This window comes from Mesoplodon densirostris, chromosome 2 (assembly GCF_025265405.1).
Source record: "Mesoplodon densirostris isolate mMesDen1 chromosome 2, mMesDen1 primary haplotype, whole genome shotgun sequence".
Classification (NCBI taxonomy): domain Eukaryota; kingdom Metazoa; phylum Chordata; class Mammalia; order Artiodactyla; family Ziphiidae; genus Mesoplodon; species Mesoplodon densirostris.
The window spans coordinates 162896229-162915447 of record NC_082662.1 but is presented as its reverse complement, the minus strand read 5'-3'; the positions used below and the strand labels follow the sequence as shown (position 1 = coordinate 162915447).

Genomic DNA, 19219 nt, shown 5'->3' with positions numbered 1-19219 from the left:
TACTAGGTGCCTGTGATCTAGTTGGAGAAGGATGACTTAATGTTACTTGTATATATGTTAATAGGGCAACTTATCAAGAATTCACTGTAGCATGGTAGAGAAACACAACTTCGTTGTTTGTTCTGCAGCCTTAAGAGAAGCATGCATTCTATCCTTAGGAATGGGATACTATTTACTCCATTCCTAAAGATGGAATTCTTATTCCCAAGGAAGGTAAACATGCTCTTGGATTGTCCTAGAATTCATGGTGCAGGCTTTTAGGACCATCCTGTGTCTAAAGTCTTTGAAAGAACAACTGAATCCTATTATTGTTGAAAGAGATTGGGAAAGAAATGCTAGTTGTCTTTAGAAGATTGGCTGATCCTCTTCCAGGGAAGAAAGAAATTTCTAGGGAGTGGAAATCAGAGGTGGCCCATTTTTGTGGGCAGTTGAAGCTGGTACTCTAGTTGAAGCAGTTCCTTGGAGGTTCCAAAGTGGGTATGGTTATGTGGGTGCTAGGGAGGACTGAGCATTGAGACAGCTTTGACATCCATAGTGAAGGTCCTCATGCCTAACGTAGCATAGAGTAAGCAATGGATGCTACCAATGGAGCTAAGTCACCTTCAACAGGGCCATGAGGGTTTACAATGAGCATTTCCAGGAGGGGGTGTTCACCATGGGCCACTGACTACAGGCCTTGCCTTCATTTTTCTTCACTGCATCACCTTGTGGGTCTTTTGGCCTTGCCGCTCGGCTTGTGGAATTTTAGTTCCCCCACCAGGGATCGAACGTAGGCCCTGGCAGTGAAAGTGCTGAGTCCTAACCATTGGACTGCCAGGGAATTCCCAGCCTCACCTTTAGGGTATGATACAACTTAAGGGGTGAGGGAAGAAAGAGCCTTTAAACATGTCAGATTTCTCACTGACATGGCTGAATCATGTCCTTGAAGTCTGAACTGATTTGAATATGAAAAAAACAAAAAGAGGGACTTCCCTGGTGGCTCAGTGGTTAAGAATCTGCCTGGCAACGTAGGGGACATGGGTTCGAGCCCTGTTCCGGGAAGATCCCACATGCTGCAGAGCAACTAAGCCCGTGTGCCACAACTACTGAGCCTGTGCTCTAGAGCCCACGAGCCACAACTATTGAGCCCATGTGCTTACAGCCCATGCTCCACACCAAGAGAAGCCACCGCAATGAGAAGCCTGTGTACTACAACAAAGAGTAGCCCCCACTCGCCACAACTAGAGAAAGCCTGCGTGCAGCAAAAAAGACCCAATGCAGCCAAAAATAAATAGATTTATTAAAAACAAAAAGATATGATATTTCTTGCATCTCTAGTGTAGTGGAGCAGTTCATAGCTTTATATGCATATGAATGTGCACATGAATATATATATGCATCTGTTTCATACCTCCCTGGCATTTATGCATCCATCCTGAAATGTCTTCCTCCCTTGTTTCACCACCTGGAAAATGCTTACTCATCATTCAAAATTCATGTCAAATACCACTTCTTTTTGAATAAGTAGAGAGTAGGGAGTCTAAAAATAATTCTTGACTTCCTAATTTGCAGTATAGAGATAATGCCTGCCTTGATTAAATCACAGACTGGTTGAAAGATTTTTATTAAATGACATAGTAAAGAGACAGAAGGTATTAAAGACTGACGGAGCCATACAAAAGCATGGAGTAGAGGAATTCGGTGTGCATAGAGGCAGGGCTCTAGGGAGAGCTGTCTTGATGGAGCTGAAGATTTATTTTTAATTTTTTTTAATCTCTGGGTGTATGTGGCTGGGAGGAGAATAACCAAAAAAATACTCAGTGTGAGACTGGATTTAGGGGAGGATCTTGAAAATCAGGAAGAGGACTTTTAATACAATGAGGTGGTTATCAGGAAACATTTTCTTAATAGATGAGGGAGTATTTCAAGTCAATTTAGCTTGGGAGTGTTACACAAAATTAATTTTATTGAAGGGTGAACAGCCTGGAGAGACAGGAAGATCAATGTGGATACAAGTAGATTGTGAGGGCAAAAATCATGAATAGGTTTAAAAGCACAACCTCAAGACTGAAAATATAATGGGCTGCTTTTGAAGTAGAGAGTTTTAAATTGTAGAAGGTGACTCACCTTCTATATTTATTGGTAGAGTATGATTTCAAGGTGTGATTTTTTTTTTGTTTTTGTTTTTTTTTTTTTGCGGTACGCGGGCCTCTCACTGCTGTGGCCTCTCCCGTTGCGGGGCACAGGCTCCGGACGCGCAGGCTCAACGGCCATGGCTCACGGGCCCAGCTGCTCTGCGGCATGTGGGATCTTCCCAGACCGGGGCACGAACCCGTGTCCCCTGTATTGGCAGGCGGACTCTCAACCACTGCGCCACCAGGGAAGCCCAAGGTGTGATGTTTTAATGAAGGATGGATGTACTAGACTGAATTCCGTGGGGGAAGGGACTGTTACTGGATTGTTCAATCTTTTCACAGTGCTGGCAACATCATAACTTACAAAGATTAGCTGAAGAAATGAGGTAACTTGTCAAACATTAGTAAGATATTTTTAGCTATAGTTCAGTTGTACTTTGTAAAAATAAATATTTTAATTCCTTCTTTAAGACAGGTTCTTTTTAAATAACCGTTCCCCATTTCAAAGACCAAGAAGCTGCTCTTTGTGTTCCACCATTAGGTCAGCCTTATGAAATGATGAACCTGAGTGTCAAGAAACTTTTGCACAAAATCCAGGGTCTGACATGATTCTGAATCTACTATTTTGGTTTTTTAATAAAAATGCACTGTGATATTATGATTTATAAGAAATATGTATTTGGTCGTTCAGATAACCAAAATATATTTCTCATATATATTTTGTCATCATCCACAGTTTCTGGTTCACAGCTTCCAAAACCCTAGAAATTTCCTAAGTGATGAGAGCCTTAAAGGTATCTTTTGTTGGATTAGTGAGGTGACTTTTGGACCCCACCTAAGGATGGGGGCTGATTGCTAGGGAAACTGACCAAGTCATAGGGGATTGGAAACTTTAGTCCCACCCACCTGACCTCTGGGGAGGGGAGGGAGCAGGAGATTGGATCAATCACCAGTGGCCAAGTATTTAATCAGTCATGACTATATAATGAAGCCTCCACAAAAACCCAAAAGGACAGGGTTCAGAGAGCTTCCAGGTTGGTGAATACCGGGAGATTTGGGGAGAATAGTATACCTGGTGAGGGCATGGAAGCTCCATGCCCTTTCTCCGTACCTTGCCCTATGCATCTCTTCCATTTGGCTGTTCCTGAGTTATATCTTTTTATAACAAATCAGTAATCTAGTAAGTAAAATGTTTCTCTGAGTTCTGTGAGCCCCTGTAGCAAATTAATTGAACCCAAGGAGGAGGTTGCGGGAACCTCTGATTTATAGCCAGTTGGTCAGAAGTACAGGTAACAACTTGGACTTGTGACTGGTATCTGAAACCAATACCATGTTGCAATGTTAGAACCCCCAACCTCTAGCCCCATAAGTCAGAAGCACAGGTAATAACCTGGGCTTACAATTGGCATCTGAAGTGGTAGGGAGATGGGGGCAGTCTTATAGGACTGAACTCTTAACTTGTGGAATCTTATGTGATCTCTGGGTAGATGGTATCAGAATTCAGTTGAATTCTTGGGAACTCTGCTCATATCAGAATTGTCATTAGTATGGGGAGCCCCTCACCCACCCCATACACATTGGAAATTGAGTTTCAGAACACCAAAAGATGCACTAATCTTTCATATTTTATGGATATCCACTTTATTTTGGAAACTTATTTTTATTAAAAATTCTTCCAGGAAATGTCCACCACATGTGACTTCCTGGGCCTTCTGTATTTTAAATATGTCTCTAACAAGTAATAATAATAGGAAGAAAAAGAGCTCACGTTTATTGAAGTCTTGCTATGTGCTCTATGCATATTATTTAATCCTTTCAACAGTGCTTTAGAGTATATAATTCTATTTTTATTTTATAGACCTCCACCCTGAGATTTAGAGAGCTGATAGCCAAGGTAATATAGACTTAATGAGCAGTAGAGCTGCTATTTGAACCCAAGTCTTTTTTGGAAACAAAGTTTGTCTGTGTCCCACCACATTGTGCTGCAAGGCAGAAATAATTCCAGGCAGGCTCTGTTTTTAAGCATACCCAGAATCTGACCACCTCTCACCACCTTCACTGTTACCATCCTGGTTCAATGCTCCATGATGTTTTGCTTCTTTTATTCTAACATTTTCTGTTTTCCATACTTCTCTCTATGGACTCTAGTTTATTCTTAATAGCTGAAGTGATCCTTTAAAATAAGTCAGATCAGTAGTTCCTGATTTCACATTTCTCCCTCTGACCTAATTTCTGATTTCTTTCCTTTGCTAATTCCTTTCTAGCGTGATCTGCACAGCTAATTCACTCCACCCCTTCAAGTCATTTTCTCATTGAGGCCTACCCTGACCGACTATTTAAAACTGCAACCCCAAAGGGACTTAATATACAATAATCTAGGATTTTCAAGCTCTTGATAAAGTTCTTAAAACTCTAAAATTCTTTGCTTCAATGTTAAACAATAACTTTTTTAATGTTGAAATACAGAATTGGAATATATGTAAAATACCGCAAACATACATAGTCTTAAGTGGAATAGTGAAGATGCACCTAGTGTTTTTCAAACATTGACTATATCTCTTTGTAAGACATACATTTTACATTGTGACCCAGTGGATGTTTATAAAATTGAAACAAAAGTATTGTGAAATACTTAACATTTCTATATGTGATATACTGGGATATTTTCTATTGAATTATATTCCTTTCCATTATAAAAAGTATGTTGGTTATGATTTATAAAATTGATTTCATCACCTACTTATTGGTCACATCCCATAGTGTAAAAAATATTGGCTTATTGCATCTCAAATCTCATTGACTCAGGAGATAAGATATGAATCTTGAGCACTGACTTCGTGAAAATATAAACTGTAGAGAGTGACAGCTGAAACTTCACTTTAGTTTTGAGTTATTGGCATGTGACTATTAGTGAATATTTACGATATTCACATTAACAAAAGTAATAGATTTAGTTGCATAAATATGTAATTAAATGATTTAAAGTGCTTCTATTTTGTTAATATTGTGTACTAATGTTAGAACTCTTGTGCTACATGCTACTTTCCATCAAGTGAATCAAGAGATTTCGTTCTATCTTTTTCTTCCCTCACTTCCAAATCTCAGTATTTTCATTTTCAGTTGATTGGCATTTATTTTTCTACCTATATTGATATTAAAAACTAACAATGAGGAAAAATATTCAATAATGAAAAAAATATTGATAATTTATGCTCCATAAAGTATTACAACAATAATTCATAAATACATAACCCTACATAGCCTATCACACATTAAATTTTTTAGCATCTTATTTCTGAGGATAGAAAACATTTAATAGATATTATCTCTATAATATTTTCTGATATAGTATATTTTCTAAATTTAAAATTTCCTAATATGATCTTTATTAAAAGTAAGAAACCCATATTCCAAGCTGTCTTTAATCATTGTCATCTTACATGCAATGCTCCAGCCACAATAAATTATTTAGCCAATCCGTTTCTTCCTTTCTTTCTTCCTCTCTTCTTGCCTGCCTTCCTTCCTCCCTTTTGTCCTTTCCTCTAATAGTTTTGATACCTGCTATGTGCCATGCATGGTAGTAGGGAGAAAATAAAAGATATAATCCTTTGCCTTCGTTGGATTTAAACTGGATATCCCCAGTTGTGGAAGTGAAAACAGGAAGCCTTAAGATTGCTTAGAAAGCCACTGATGGGATTAGATTCTGTGTATCCTGCTTTACTTCTAAAATCAGAGACTGATAGAGCATTGGAAGTGGCAGAGGTGTTCGCAGACATTAGTTCAGTCCTCACATTTTAAAGATGTTCTAGAAAACTGAGTCTCTTATAGATTAAATGATGTGTTGAAGTCACGGCTGGACCCTAAGCTGGGTTTTTGACCAGTGCTCTTTTATACCACCTCCTCTCTCTTTTTTGTGATATCATCTACCCAGATCCCATGTTGTCGTATACTTTTATATGTGGTTTGTGCTGTTAAAGATCCCTTTTCATAATGCACACACTGAACTATAGACTTTTACCATTATTGGTTTTGTTACTTGAAATTATAATTGGAACTATTAGAGATACATCTGTGGAAAGGCAATGAAAGCGGGCCATTAAGTGCTAATAAATGCCTCTCCTTATGAGAATGGAAATCTTTTCTAAGTATTTGAGCTCTTTTCACTGGTGCTCTTAAGTGGCTAGAAATAAAACTTGGAACACGCTTGTGGAATACTCTAGATGCCAGGGGATTCATTTCATTCTGTATTTGAATTGAGCACATTGTAGTTGGAGAATGTTTGTGTTTAAGCTCTCATTCCATGTTTTGCATTAACCTTTATTATGGAAAACAGTAGAACAATACTGAGAGCTCTTAGAGAATAGTCTTTAGGTAGCTGAAGACTTTCCAGGAAGCAGCTGAAAAGATTGAAGTTATAGGTGTTTATTTTGATATATTTTCCTTTTCATATTACCCAAAACTTTTCAGTATGACAAACTGAATCTAGTTTACCCTAAATCCACATGCCTGTGGCTAGCAAAAGATCATCAAAAATACTTGTTGCTATGGATGTGTGTGTGTGTGTGTGTATGTATGTGTGTGTGTGTGTATATATATATATATATATATATATATATATATATATATATGTTCTGAAACAAATTTGGGTAATTAATTACTAAATAGATTTCAGGATAACTTACTACTGCTATTTTTGCTAAAAATAATGATGATGATGATGGTTATAATGATAGCAGCTAACATTTTTGACCACTTACTATGTGCTAGGTGTTACTATAAGTACTTCAATCTTCCTGTCTATGATTTCAAAACGCAGAATCCTCTGAAAATTAAATATTTTTGTAATTCATTTGGCAACACTTATATTGACCTAAACTCATTTACCAGCAAACTTTACCTGACTGATGTGAGGTTATTCACAGTTTATCTTTATCTCTGTTAGTGTGAATATTCGTTTGCTTTGCTATAGATATACTAGTAGCAAATATGTGTTAGATATATTAGCCTGTTGGATTTCAGGTTGCTGCTTCAGATTTCATTACACAATGTAAGTTTCATGCATGATTTTACCATTCTCAAATCAAAAAAATTAAAAAAGAAATTTAAATTGAAGTATAGTTGAGTTACATTGTTGTGTTGGTTTCTGGTATACAGTGAAGTGATTCAGTTATACATATATATATTCTTTTTCATATTTTCCATTATGGTTTATTACAGGATATTGAATATAGTTCCCTGGGCTATACAGTAGGACCTTGTTTTTTTAATCTATTTTGTATATAGTAGTTTGTATCTGCTAATCCCAAACTCCTACCACCCCCTTTCCCCTTTAGTAACCATAAATTTGTTTTCTGTGTCTGGGAGTCTGTTTCTCAAATCAGAAAAATATTGAGTTGCGTTATCATATTTGGCCAACAACAGGTAAAGGATTGTATTATCTCCACCCCCACCCCAACTTACAGATGAGGAAACTGAGCCAGTTAGCAGTGGATTTTGAATTTAAGCCCAGGCATTTTAGTGCTAGAATCTGTGCTCTTAACCACCATGCTATACTGCCTTAAAAATGAGTCTTTAAAAGCATTTCACAGACATAATTATTATATTATTTATCTAATAAAACTCCAGTAAAGATAAATTCAGATTTGAAAATAATTACTCCATTTATATCTCTCCGTTCTGCTTCCTATGTTAAATGCCATCTTAAACATTCATTTTTTCAGTAGATGCTGTCAGATTTGATTGTTTTATCTTCAACCTAGTGGTCTGTTCTTCTTTGGACTTCTTAAATTTTCAAAAGCTTGTGTGCTCGTTTTTTAAAGCATGCTGGGGGACTTCCCTGGTGGCGCAGTGGTTAAGAGTCTGCCTGCCAATGCAGGAGACATGGGTTCAAGTCCTGGTCCAGGAAGATCCCACATGCCACAGAGCAACTAAGCCCATGTGCCACAGCTACTGAGCCTGCACTCTAGAGCCCGTGAGCCACAACTACTAAGCCCACGTGCCACAACTGCTGAAGTCTGTGCGCCTAGAGCCTGTGCTCCGCAACAAGAGAAGCCACCGCAATGAGAAACGCGTGCACTGCAATGAAGAGTAGCCCCCGCTCGCTTTCTCTGCAACTAGAGAATGCCTGTGTGCAGCAACGAAGACCCAACGGAGCCAAAATTAATTAATTAATTAATTAAAAAAAAAACTGGGTCTTACAAGAAAGAGGAAACATTGTTGCTGACGCAAGTGATACTTTGAGGTGCTTTACACTCTAAATAAATAAGGAAGCCACTGAGCAGTTTAGTATAGCAAATAATTTGGACAGTAAAAAAAATGGCCACCTTAGTTACACACTCTCAGTTTACTGATTGTTGGTGGACATGTAGTTTACATATTATTCTTGACATATACAAATGAGCAATATGGTCTAATGGGTATACTCAGAGAAGTGTAGATAGAGAAAATAATTAAGTTTATTCATTAATATGCCTTCTTTAGTCAGCAGAGTTTATTGAATAGTAAGAAGGAATTTATTGAACTCTGTTATGTGTTTCCACTGGCTACTCTTAGTACATTCCAGGACTTGGAGCTATTAAAAGTATTTTTCCTAAACTTTTATTGGGAATATAGTTTCAAAGGTAACTTCTAAGATAAGAAATAACTAAACATTTGTTATGTGTGTATTTTAAATATATATATTCATGTTTATATATATATATAATCATCGATTAGATATTGAGTGCTTTTCCTTTTTCCTTAGTTCTTTGATCTTTAAAATTTTCGTAATCAATGATATAGGATCACAGGAAAAAGTCAGTTAAACAGACAAGAAAAAATACATTTCAGGTAAGAAAATAAAACAATAGACCACATACATGATACCTATATCTTTAATTATGAATGTGTATTTATTTTTTTAAGTCACCCCTTAAAATTTATCTTCCCAACAAATTCAATTTTCATTCCTAGAATGCTGACTTCATGTGTTTACCAAGTCACCACTGAGCACGCTCTTTGTGCCTGGTGCTATGCCAAACGCTGGCATTATAGAAATGAGGTTCCTGTCGTAGGGAGCTCGTCTAGGAGAGGGGATGTGACTGGGGTTCGTGGTACTTTGGAATAAAGAGGATGAGCATCTAAATATACTGTCATATCAGGAAATACTTGCCATGCATAGGAAGCTCTGCCAACATTCTATCTTTAAGGGTGAGATGGGTAAAGAAAGGTGCATTGGGTAAGGGCTTCTGTAGTAGAGGAGTCAACACAGGGGTCTGAAATTAGTGTGAAGTCACTTGAGAACCAGATGTTCTGGGAATAAAAGATTTGTGAGGGGGAATAATGTATGAAGCTTCTAGAGTGTTAGGGAGGAACTGGATTCAAGGATCCACTTAAAACTGTCTTTGACAATTGGAAATCCTTTTCCCATTGACAAAAACACTATACGGTGTGGCTGTGGCTCTCTGTTTTGTTTTATTGGAGAAAATGACCTATACTTTGGGGCTATTTTTTTCTTCCAGTGTCTCAGAAAAAGTGAAAACAGAGAGTACAGTGTTGGCTAGGGAAGTTTCTACCCTTATTCACACTTTCCTTCCATCCCCCTGCCAAGGAACCTGTAATGAACATTCAGGACCAAGGACAGTAATTGGGCCACATTTCTCCAAGTTATGCCTTAGCAGGGGAGGGGTTGAAGTGGGCTGCCTAGGCCAGCCTTGCCTAGTCATTGGATAAGTGTTCTCTCGCCCTTGTTTCTCACTGAGTGTGGTCTTCCACACATGGGCCTTTCCTAGCCATTGTGGTGTCAAAGTACAAAGGTCTGAGGTTCATGAATGGGATGCATGGAAAAAGGGGCACGGGACGCCTTTCAGTTTCTTTGATAGCCAGGCTTTAGGCCTGCCTCTTAACTTGGCCAAATGAAGGTTACATATGATCCAGCCCATGTTTTCAGGGTTGTGAAGGGAATGTATTGGGGTTTGAGGCAAAGGCTGTCTGACCTTGTCCTTTCCACACATTTCTTAAAAACCCTGCAGGAAGGGGGTGACCAACAGAACTGAATGTTTAGCACCCTGGGTTCTCTTATTTTTCTTTGATCTGTAGTACATATTTTCAATGGGGGTGAGATTGCCCCTGAGGGGGCAAAAATTGATTCTTGGGGGTCAAAAAAAATCTACTTTTTTTTTTTTTTTTTTTTTTGCGGTACGCGGGCCTCTCACTGTTGTGGCCTCTCCCGTTGCGGAGCACAGGCTCCGGATGCACAGGCTCAGCTGCCATGGCTCACGGGCCCAGCCGCTCCACGGCATGTGGGATCTTCCCGGACCGGGTCATGAACCCGTCTCCCCTGCATCGGCAGGCGGACTCTCAACCACTGCACCACCAGGGAAGCCCAATCTCACTCTTTTTATGTATAAAGCATAGAAGTAGATGCAGTACATATACTATAGTACAGCTGTGGTATTAAATTTAATGGAAGGAAATTAATGCGGAAAATGTCTAATAAGGCTTCTTATGTGCACAGTAGTAAAGAAGAAAGTTGAGAAACATGTCTAAACCATGCTGTCTCTCTTTTTCTTTCTCATTCTCTTTGTTAGGCAGTGCAAGGCTGGTTCAGTGACTCATAATGCCATCACTATTCTGGACTCTGTCTTTTTTTTTGCTCTGCCATTCTTAGTGCATAGCTTTCTTCTTCAAGGTCGCCTTGTGATGTAAGATGGTTGCTGCAGCTCTGCTATCATGTATAACTCAGAGGGAGAAGAAAGAGGAGGGTAGGGCCAAAGGTACACATCAACTAAATTAGATCCTTTCAAAGGAACTATCTGTGATGTCACTCAGCAACCTCTAATTATATCTTACTGACTAAAATATAATTGTGTGGACACCCCATTTATAAGGGAGGCTGGGAAGTGTAGGTTTATTTATTTACCTATTTAAGTTGGGCACATTGCCATTCTCAACAAAATTGGGATTCTGTTAATAAGAAATAACGGGCAAATGGATATTGGGTAGGCAACTAACAGTCTCTTTAGTTGTCCCTTTGTCATTCATTTGCAGGGCAGCTACCCAGGGTAAGGTATAATCTGTGATTTGAAATAGAATGACAGCTAAGTGCCTCTACTTGATGCTGGGACTCATTAATCTGGTGCTTTAAATTCTTGAACTGACTTTGTGAATAAGTAAATAAAATGGATTACATATGAAGGCATTAAATTTTTGAGAGCATTTCCTAGTGGGGAGAACACATGGTATTTGTAAACTGAGAACTGGCTTCTTCAGTTTACAGATCTCTGACTCAGAAACTTTTGCATTTTGAATATTGCAACGGGAAACATTAATTACTGGTTAAGTATATTTAATGAAAACATTGCTTAGAAATTCTGAGTTTTGTGAATGAAAGGTAAATATTGAAATTTCTTAGATGTTAGTAAAAAAAAATAAAAGCACTGTGTTTCTTGCGTTTGGATGTGCAACTATGCTTTTCAAACAAAATGATGGTGGTATTTATTGAATACCATAAATTATAGAGTAAATGATAGCCCCAAAATGTGATCTTTTACAAATCATTAAATGCTAATATTCTTACTGTGTGCCAAGAATTTAGGGGGAAAAGGAAACTGTGGTGGAAAATTTCCAATTAAATGTGTGGATTTTGGCATAATTACTTCCTTCAGAAGCAATTAAAGTGGCATTGTAATGGCTGGCAAAGTTTGAGATTAGGGAATGCAAACACAAAGCCATCTTAACAGTGCCATTGTGTTCAGTGTGTGGAATACGTGACCTCAGTCCTTCTTGGGGCAGGGAGTAAACAGTATTTGGCAGTGACCTATGTCTGTTTCTCTCTCCTGTTTCTCTCCCTCTTTTTCCTCTTTTCCTTTCTCTGTTTAAAATTGAGTTATCATTTTGAAAGACTGTGAGATAATAATCCTACAGGGACTGTTTTGGAACACATAAAATTACATTTTGAGGATAATTTTTAGAAGAGACTTCTCTGTTTTTAAGGAATGATTTTTAAAAGTATATTGGCCCTTGGATTTTTAAAAATATTGTTTCCTTCAAATTCTATTCTGTGTCTTCAGACATTCAATAATATTTGCCTCCCTGATGTTCTGTATTGTGTACTTTGGTGAATACTCTTAGAACTTAAACATTCATAATAAAAATATTAATTTCAATGACCTCAGGAAATTACTGGTAAATCAAAAGTTATCTTGCCTGTTCTTTCTGTCCATGTAAAATGCCACTTAGTTGTCTGCCTGTTGAGAATCAGATATGGGAATGTTTTCCTTCCATGTTTTGAATATATGGGGCAATGAGAAAACATCCTGAAAGAGTAGGTGGAAAGTGTTAAAAATAATACCTGGGCACTGAAGGAGGCACTGGGAGGAACACAGGGATGAGGGAGCAGATGTGTAAATAGACCAGTATGACAAGTGTGTGTTGAGAGTTTAGGTAGAGGCATGTACCGGGGGATTTCAAAGAAGGTGTACAGGGGAATTTTCTCAGAGAATGTGATATGGAGCTGAGTATTGAAGATTAAGTAGGAGTTGACTAGATGAAGAAGTGGGGAGAGAGCATCCCATGAGGAAAGCATGGAATATGCCAAGGAACGTGCCTGAGAGCACAGGTGAACACTGAAACTTCCACTAGGATGCACACTTTTTTTTTGTTGTTGTTTACAGTTTGGATTTCATGCTAAAGACAGTGGGGAGTCATTTAATGATTTAGAGTTTGGGAATGTTGTGATGGGACTTATGTTCCTCTTGAGGTTGGATTGGAGGGTGCTCAAATTGGATGCAGGGAAATTAATTGGGAGATTATTGTGGTAGTCTGTATGAGAGTTGGAGGCACCTGGAACAGGGATTGAAATAGAGAAGAGAGGATGCATTTAAGCGATATTAAGGTAGAATCAGCAGGACTTGGTGGCCATTTTGGAGCATGAAGACAGAGGAAGATGGTGGATGGATGATTTCCATGTACTTGGTTTGGCTGACATGTATGGATGCTGATGATATGGATTGTGATTGAGAATAAAGGAGGAGAAACATGTTGGATAGATGATAATGAGTTGAATTGTAGAGACTGGTTTTGAGACATCTAAGTGGAGATGTCTAAGAGGCTAGTGTGACTTTGGGATACCTCTGACTTCTGGTATTTAACTTATTGCTCTGGGGACTCTTTCTCAATCTCTTCGTTAGTTCTACTTCTTTCAGGTGCTCATTAAGTATGGATATTTTCCAGACTCCATATTCATCACTCTTCTCCACTCTGTTCCTACTCATCTGTTCTCTTGGATTCAACAACCTGCTCCAATGAAGACTGGCAAATTATTATCTCTACACAGGACCTTTATCCTAAGTTCCAGTTGCTCAGTCTAACTATGTACATGTTGTCTTAATCTAGATATTCTCTAGGTATCTAAAGGTCAACATATCCTCATCTTCTCCCATTTTTTTTTTACAGTGTAGCGTAGTCTAATGCTCAAGAGCACAGATGCTAGAGTCACACTTTCTAGGTTTGAGTCCTCGATCTGTCACTAGCTTTGTGACTTTGAGAAAATTATGTAACCTTTCTGTGCCTCAGTGTTCCCATCGGTGAAGTGAGAATAACAATAGTATCTACCTCATAGGGTTGTTATGAAGATCAAATGAGAATGATGCCTGGCACATGGTAGATACTATATATATATCAGCTATTACCAGATATTTCTGTATTTCCTATTCTCGTTAATGGCACCACTATTCAATCAGCTTCCCAAACCAGAAATATCCTGGTGGCTATTAACTCCTTCATATCATTTCATTCCACATCAAAGTGATCATTAAGTCCTGTCAGTTGTCCATTCTCTTTGTTTTCTTCTCTCCATCTTCACTATCACTGCCTTGAATAACCTTTATCATCTTCTTCCTCAGTGACCTAGACTGCTTAGTGACTAGCCAGCCTCCTTGTCTTTTGTTTGCCTTTTTCAACATCCTGTGTAGAGTCCCCCAGTGAACTGTAAATCTGATCACTGAAAACTCTTCAGTGCTCTCCTGTTTTCATAGGAAGAAAAAAATACAAGTGAAGCCTCTAAGGTCTCCTCCTGCCTCCTTCTCCAGAGACTTCTCCACCTCATTCTGACCTTTCTTTAATATTTACAGTTCCATAATGTTCTGTGTTATGTAGATCTCCCATGTCTTTACACATTCCCTGTGGATCCCCTGTGGAATGCCTCCTTATCTCATGTCTTTCTGAAATTGTTTTTGGCTGGTCCCCCAAGCAGAATAGATTATTCCCTGCTTTGCATTGATACTTCAACTTGTGTGGAGCTTAACCATAGAGTCTGTCATGCTTACTGTAGTCATTTGCAGTTCGTTTCCCACTCCCCTCCCCAAGACTAAGATGATTTGGCTTTGAATGGATCAGCTACATGAATTAACTTATTGGAGGGTATGAGTTATATCTCTTGGCTTCAGTCAAGGGCAGATGTTAGACTTTTATTTATTGAACAGATCACCTGGTTAGTCATCATTACATCTATATTGAACAAAAGCATGTCCATTGTTTATTTTCTGCTAAGGGGGAAAATTCCTTTTAGCTTTGTTGATACAGCCATTGCTCTCTTTTTAGGCTTCCAAAGATCAATCATTTCCTAATTGAGCAATGATAATATTTCTTGATAACTAAGTTTCTGGAAGAGCCAATAAGAAATGTTATCAAGGTGGTTCTTAGACCATAGCATGGGAACTGTTCTCTCCTTTTTGTTCAGGAATCAGGAAACCATGAAAGAGCATTGACTTTTTGTCTGAAGACTAGCTGTTAAAACTGTGTAGATTAATGCTTTATTGAGGTGGGTTGTGAGAGAAGAAAGACATTTGAATCGTAGCTGCTATGTGGCATAGAGAGGGAAGCACTATTCCTGCCTTAAAATCTGTACAGTCCAATCATAGATAAGGCATTCAGGCTAAAGAAGGGAGTCAATTTAATACTGCTTAGTCTCCAGATTACTCTTCTTGCTCTACCTTGAAGGTCCATTTTTCAGGAAAATGGCACACAAATTTAAATCCACAGTAATACTAAAGGCACAGTCTTTTTTTCTGCATTAATTTAGCAAAGTAATTTTTCTGTAAGATCTACCTACAGGAGAACCAACCACCTATTGGACAGAAAATAATAAAATTCAAATGGATGGTTGTACTTAATGGCTAATGAATTATTCACGATTGTTTGTATCAGTGCCTTGGCTCCCTGTTTTGTTGATGGAGGCAGGAATAAGGAACTGAGCTTTCCAAACCAGTGCAGCCGGTCAATATCAAGGGGACAGGTCAGGTGGGATCTGAGCCTCCTCACCTCCAAATTTCATTCATGAAATGTTAAAAATTGTCAAGGCTTTCTTTCTTTTTTTTTTTTTTTTTACACGAGAGGATGCTAAAATAGGGAAAACACCCTGTGGTTGTATTGTAGCAATAGTACTACTTTTTTTTTGGTGGTGCTTTGGTTTTTAAAAATTTCCCATGTGTTGCATTTCCTTTAGTTCATAGGATTATCTCAATTTAGTAGAAAAAGAAACTGAGGTTTAGAGAATTTTGCCTATTCAGTGGCAGAACTGGGTTTCAATGAGAGGTTCTCCGTGTTTCATTTGAGGGCTCACCCCCTTAGCTCTCACAGCAGGGGTGTGCTGGGCATATGGTTTTCATGCTGCTGGGTCATCAGAATGACATGAATCTTCAGGGTGCCAGATTAGTCACTCAGTCTTCAGAAGAGAGAAATTTCTCTCTCGTGCTTCGTGGCACTCAGATACTCCTGTGAAGTCAGAAGAGACTTCAAGATAGCAGGATTTGGTTACCAAATCTTTTGACTTTTGGTGAAAATGTATGTGTTGGAGGTAGGACTGGTGAGAGCCATGAAGGGGATACTTAAAAACGTTTATTACTCTTAAAGCAAAGTTCTGTTTGCTTAATAAAAATGTAGAGAAAAGTGTTAGCTATGTCTGTCGTCTTACTTTTAGCCAAACACATAATTATTTGTTATTTAAGATGTTTGATACCTTCTCTTTTGCTTTGATAATGTTCAAATGATTGTTACTAAATCTACATTATAAATATATGGTTACAAGCATGAGTTGAAGCAGATCCCAGAACGAAGGTATTAAGTAGCTAAACCTCCTTTCTTCCTTCTTCCTTCTCTCCTTTATTTTCTACATCTTTTTCTTAAAGAAAATATTTTATTGATTTGTTAAATGCCATTATTTAGACATTTAAGACATGTATATTTATCTTTGGCATCTATACATCCTAAAACCTCATTCATGGCCCTAATAACTCAAACAGATGGCCTGCAGCTCTTTGCTCTGGAGTTTTGTTTCATTTTCCCTTTATCCATTTTGATTCTCAAATTAACTTTTCCTTTTTAGGTCTAGGCACAGAGTAGATGCTCTCCTTGTTTTTTTAAAAATGATTACTGAAAACATCCAAACTAACAAATATTCTAATACAGTTCCTGAAGAATATTAAGAGTATCTGATTACATGTATTTGGATGTTTTTAAAAGGAGAGTGTTTGTCTCTCTCATTTCTGAACTCTAGTGTCATTTATCTGCTCCCTTCTTAATGGTTTTCTTTGTGCATGTATGTCTTTATCTTCCCGTTAGATTTCATACTCCTGGTGTCTAACTAGTGCAGGCCCATGCCCACAGCATCTTTTAGCACTTCTTAGTTTTTCAGTGAATTTTTTGATAAGTAAATCATATTATTTATTCAGGTGGCATTTTTTAAGAGCAAAAACAAGTCTGTAATTTCACTATTCTCTATTTTGGTTACATATAGTGACATTCCAAATGAAGCTTAGCCCTTGGAGTCAAGGAGTAAAGTCATTAGCTTAGCTAAGAGGCTGTCAGAATTTACACTAGCACTTGCAAAATAAATTAGTTGTAAGTAGGGGAAATTTTGCTTAATTTTATCTCTGTAACTCTCTGTTTCAAAGTTATCAGTGGAGCTAAAGCCTTGGATTTTGCAGCATTCTCAATGACCATTACCAATTGTATAAGCTGTTGTTTACTGAAATCCCATCTGTGTTGAAGCTGTGTTCTGTCAGTTTTCCTACAAAACTCATAGTACATCCCATGCCATTATTACCCACTAAATCGTTAAGTAACATTTCCTAACTTGAGGCCGGTTGTTCTCAAACTAACAGGGAAGAGCTAAATTGGACTCCATGTTTGATCTGTTTCTTTGACTTTAACCTTTGCTTTTCATTGTTTTTGTTATTATAATCATACATAATGGCCTCCCTCAGGTAACCTTGCCCCTCTGCCTGAATGTTAAACCAAAGTGCCTTTGTACATCCTGACCCTGTCCACCTGTGGATGGCTGCAAGAAAGAAGAAATTAACACATCCCCTCCCGGAGGCTGGCCATTCCAGGTGATATTTGCAAAACTTATGGCCATTTTACTTTACTTCCTCATCACCTCCCCCTCTCTGATTCTATAAAAGAAACTGGCATCCAGACCCAGATAAGATAGTTTTTCAGAGACACTAGTCCGCCATCTTCTTTGTCTGCAGGATTTCTGAATAAAGTTGCTATTCCTTGCCTCAACACCTCATCTCCTATTCACTAGCCTGTTGTGCGGCATGCAGAGCGAGCTTGGACTCAATAAAAAAAAACATGGTGAACATCAGAATCCCCTGGAGTTTGTTAAGAGTATAGATGCCACATCTTTCCCCGAACATTTTGAATCTGTAGGTTCAGAATGGATCCTGGGTGTCTGTGGTTATAACACTTTCTGGTGGTCCTGGAACCACTTTTTGGGAAACGTTGCCATTGAGTCAGAAATTTATTTTGAATGGAATTCTGTGGTTTTATTTATTTTTTTTTTTATTTATTTTTGTTGTTGTTGTTGTACGCGGGCCTCTCACTGCTGTGGCCTCTCCCGTTGCGGAGCACAGGCTCCGGACACACAGGCTCCGCGGCCATGGCTCGCGGGCCCAGCCACTCCGCGGCATGTGGGATCTTCCGGGATCGGGGCACGAACCCGTGTCCCCTGCATCGGCAGGCGGACTCTCAACCACTGCGCCACCAGGGAAGCCCGGAATTCTGTGGTTTTTAAAATGATGATGCTTCTAAAAGTTGTGAGTCATTCTAAATGTCTTTAAAAACAGTGTTATAGGTATGTTTATGAATTCTCTTTGACATTGCAGAATCAGTATTGATTTATGTGGTGTTATAGATGTAATTATAAAATACTTTCTTTGCAGTTTTATTGGTTTAGTGTATATTAACATGCCATTTTAAACACAATATTTATTTGAAAAATCTCCTTTTTTATAAGCTCCTATCTATCGGAAATGAGAAAAAACAAAAATCAAATTGCAGTATTTTTTCTGCTGTTAATTTCTACATATGCAATATTTATCTCCGCTTAATCCCACATTTTGTGTGTGACCTTTTATTGGAGAAAAAATTTAGGTATTTAGAAGATACAATCTAATGTGCCTTTATTACCTCTTATAATGGTCAGTATTTCATGGTATTAATATTGATCTTGAAGCTGGACGGAGTGATGAATTTTTTAATTACCAAAGAGTTTAAGGATTAACTTCCAGAGCAAATATTTTTGTAAATCCTTGTTCTCTGAAAATAAAAATTAATTGACAATACACAGTAGTTGAATGCAAACTTTTATTAATTCCAGCTAAATGAATGAATTACATATTCCAGTGAGGTCATTATGATAATGCACGTGGGTTAATATTCAGTATAAGGATCCTTCCCCACCCCACCCCCTTTTTTATTTTGCAAATGTCTCTTTTATAAGGTGGGTCTAGCACTCTTTAGATATGTGATGCATTGAAAGGTTGAGAATTAGAATTTCTGTGGAACTTGATTTGTAAATTTATAGGTGATCAGAATTCCTTAATATGCCTTAATCTATTCCTTCTTTTTTTTTTAGGGACTTTCTCCCTCGAGGGTCAGGCATTGTAACGAGAAGGCCTCTTGTGCTGCAGCTTGTTACTTCCAAAGCAGGTAATGAATGAGGATGTTTGCCACATGGGTGAGTGTATCCCATGGTACCTGTTGTCTCCATTCCTGGCTGTTGGGTTGTAGCAACAGAAACGTTTTGTGATCACTCTGCTATGGGTAGCTGCCTATATTTACCT

The 19219-nt window shown here is 38.2% G+C and overlaps 1 protein-coding gene across 8 annotated transcripts in view; it reads left to right on the top strand.

Annotated features, from left to right (window-relative positions):
- Positions 1–19219, top strand: part of DNM3 (dynamin 3) — a 576796-nt gene that overhangs the window by 72888 nt on the left and 484689 nt on the right. For all 8 annotated transcript variants that reach the window (XM_060091253.1, XM_060091252.1, XM_060091255.1 and 5 more), the window contains exon 2: positions 19012–19085. In XM_060091253.1, coding sequence (XP_059947236.1) covers positions 19012–19085 — 74 coding nt within the window. The remainder of the gene's footprint in view (positions 1–19011; positions 19086–19219) is intronic.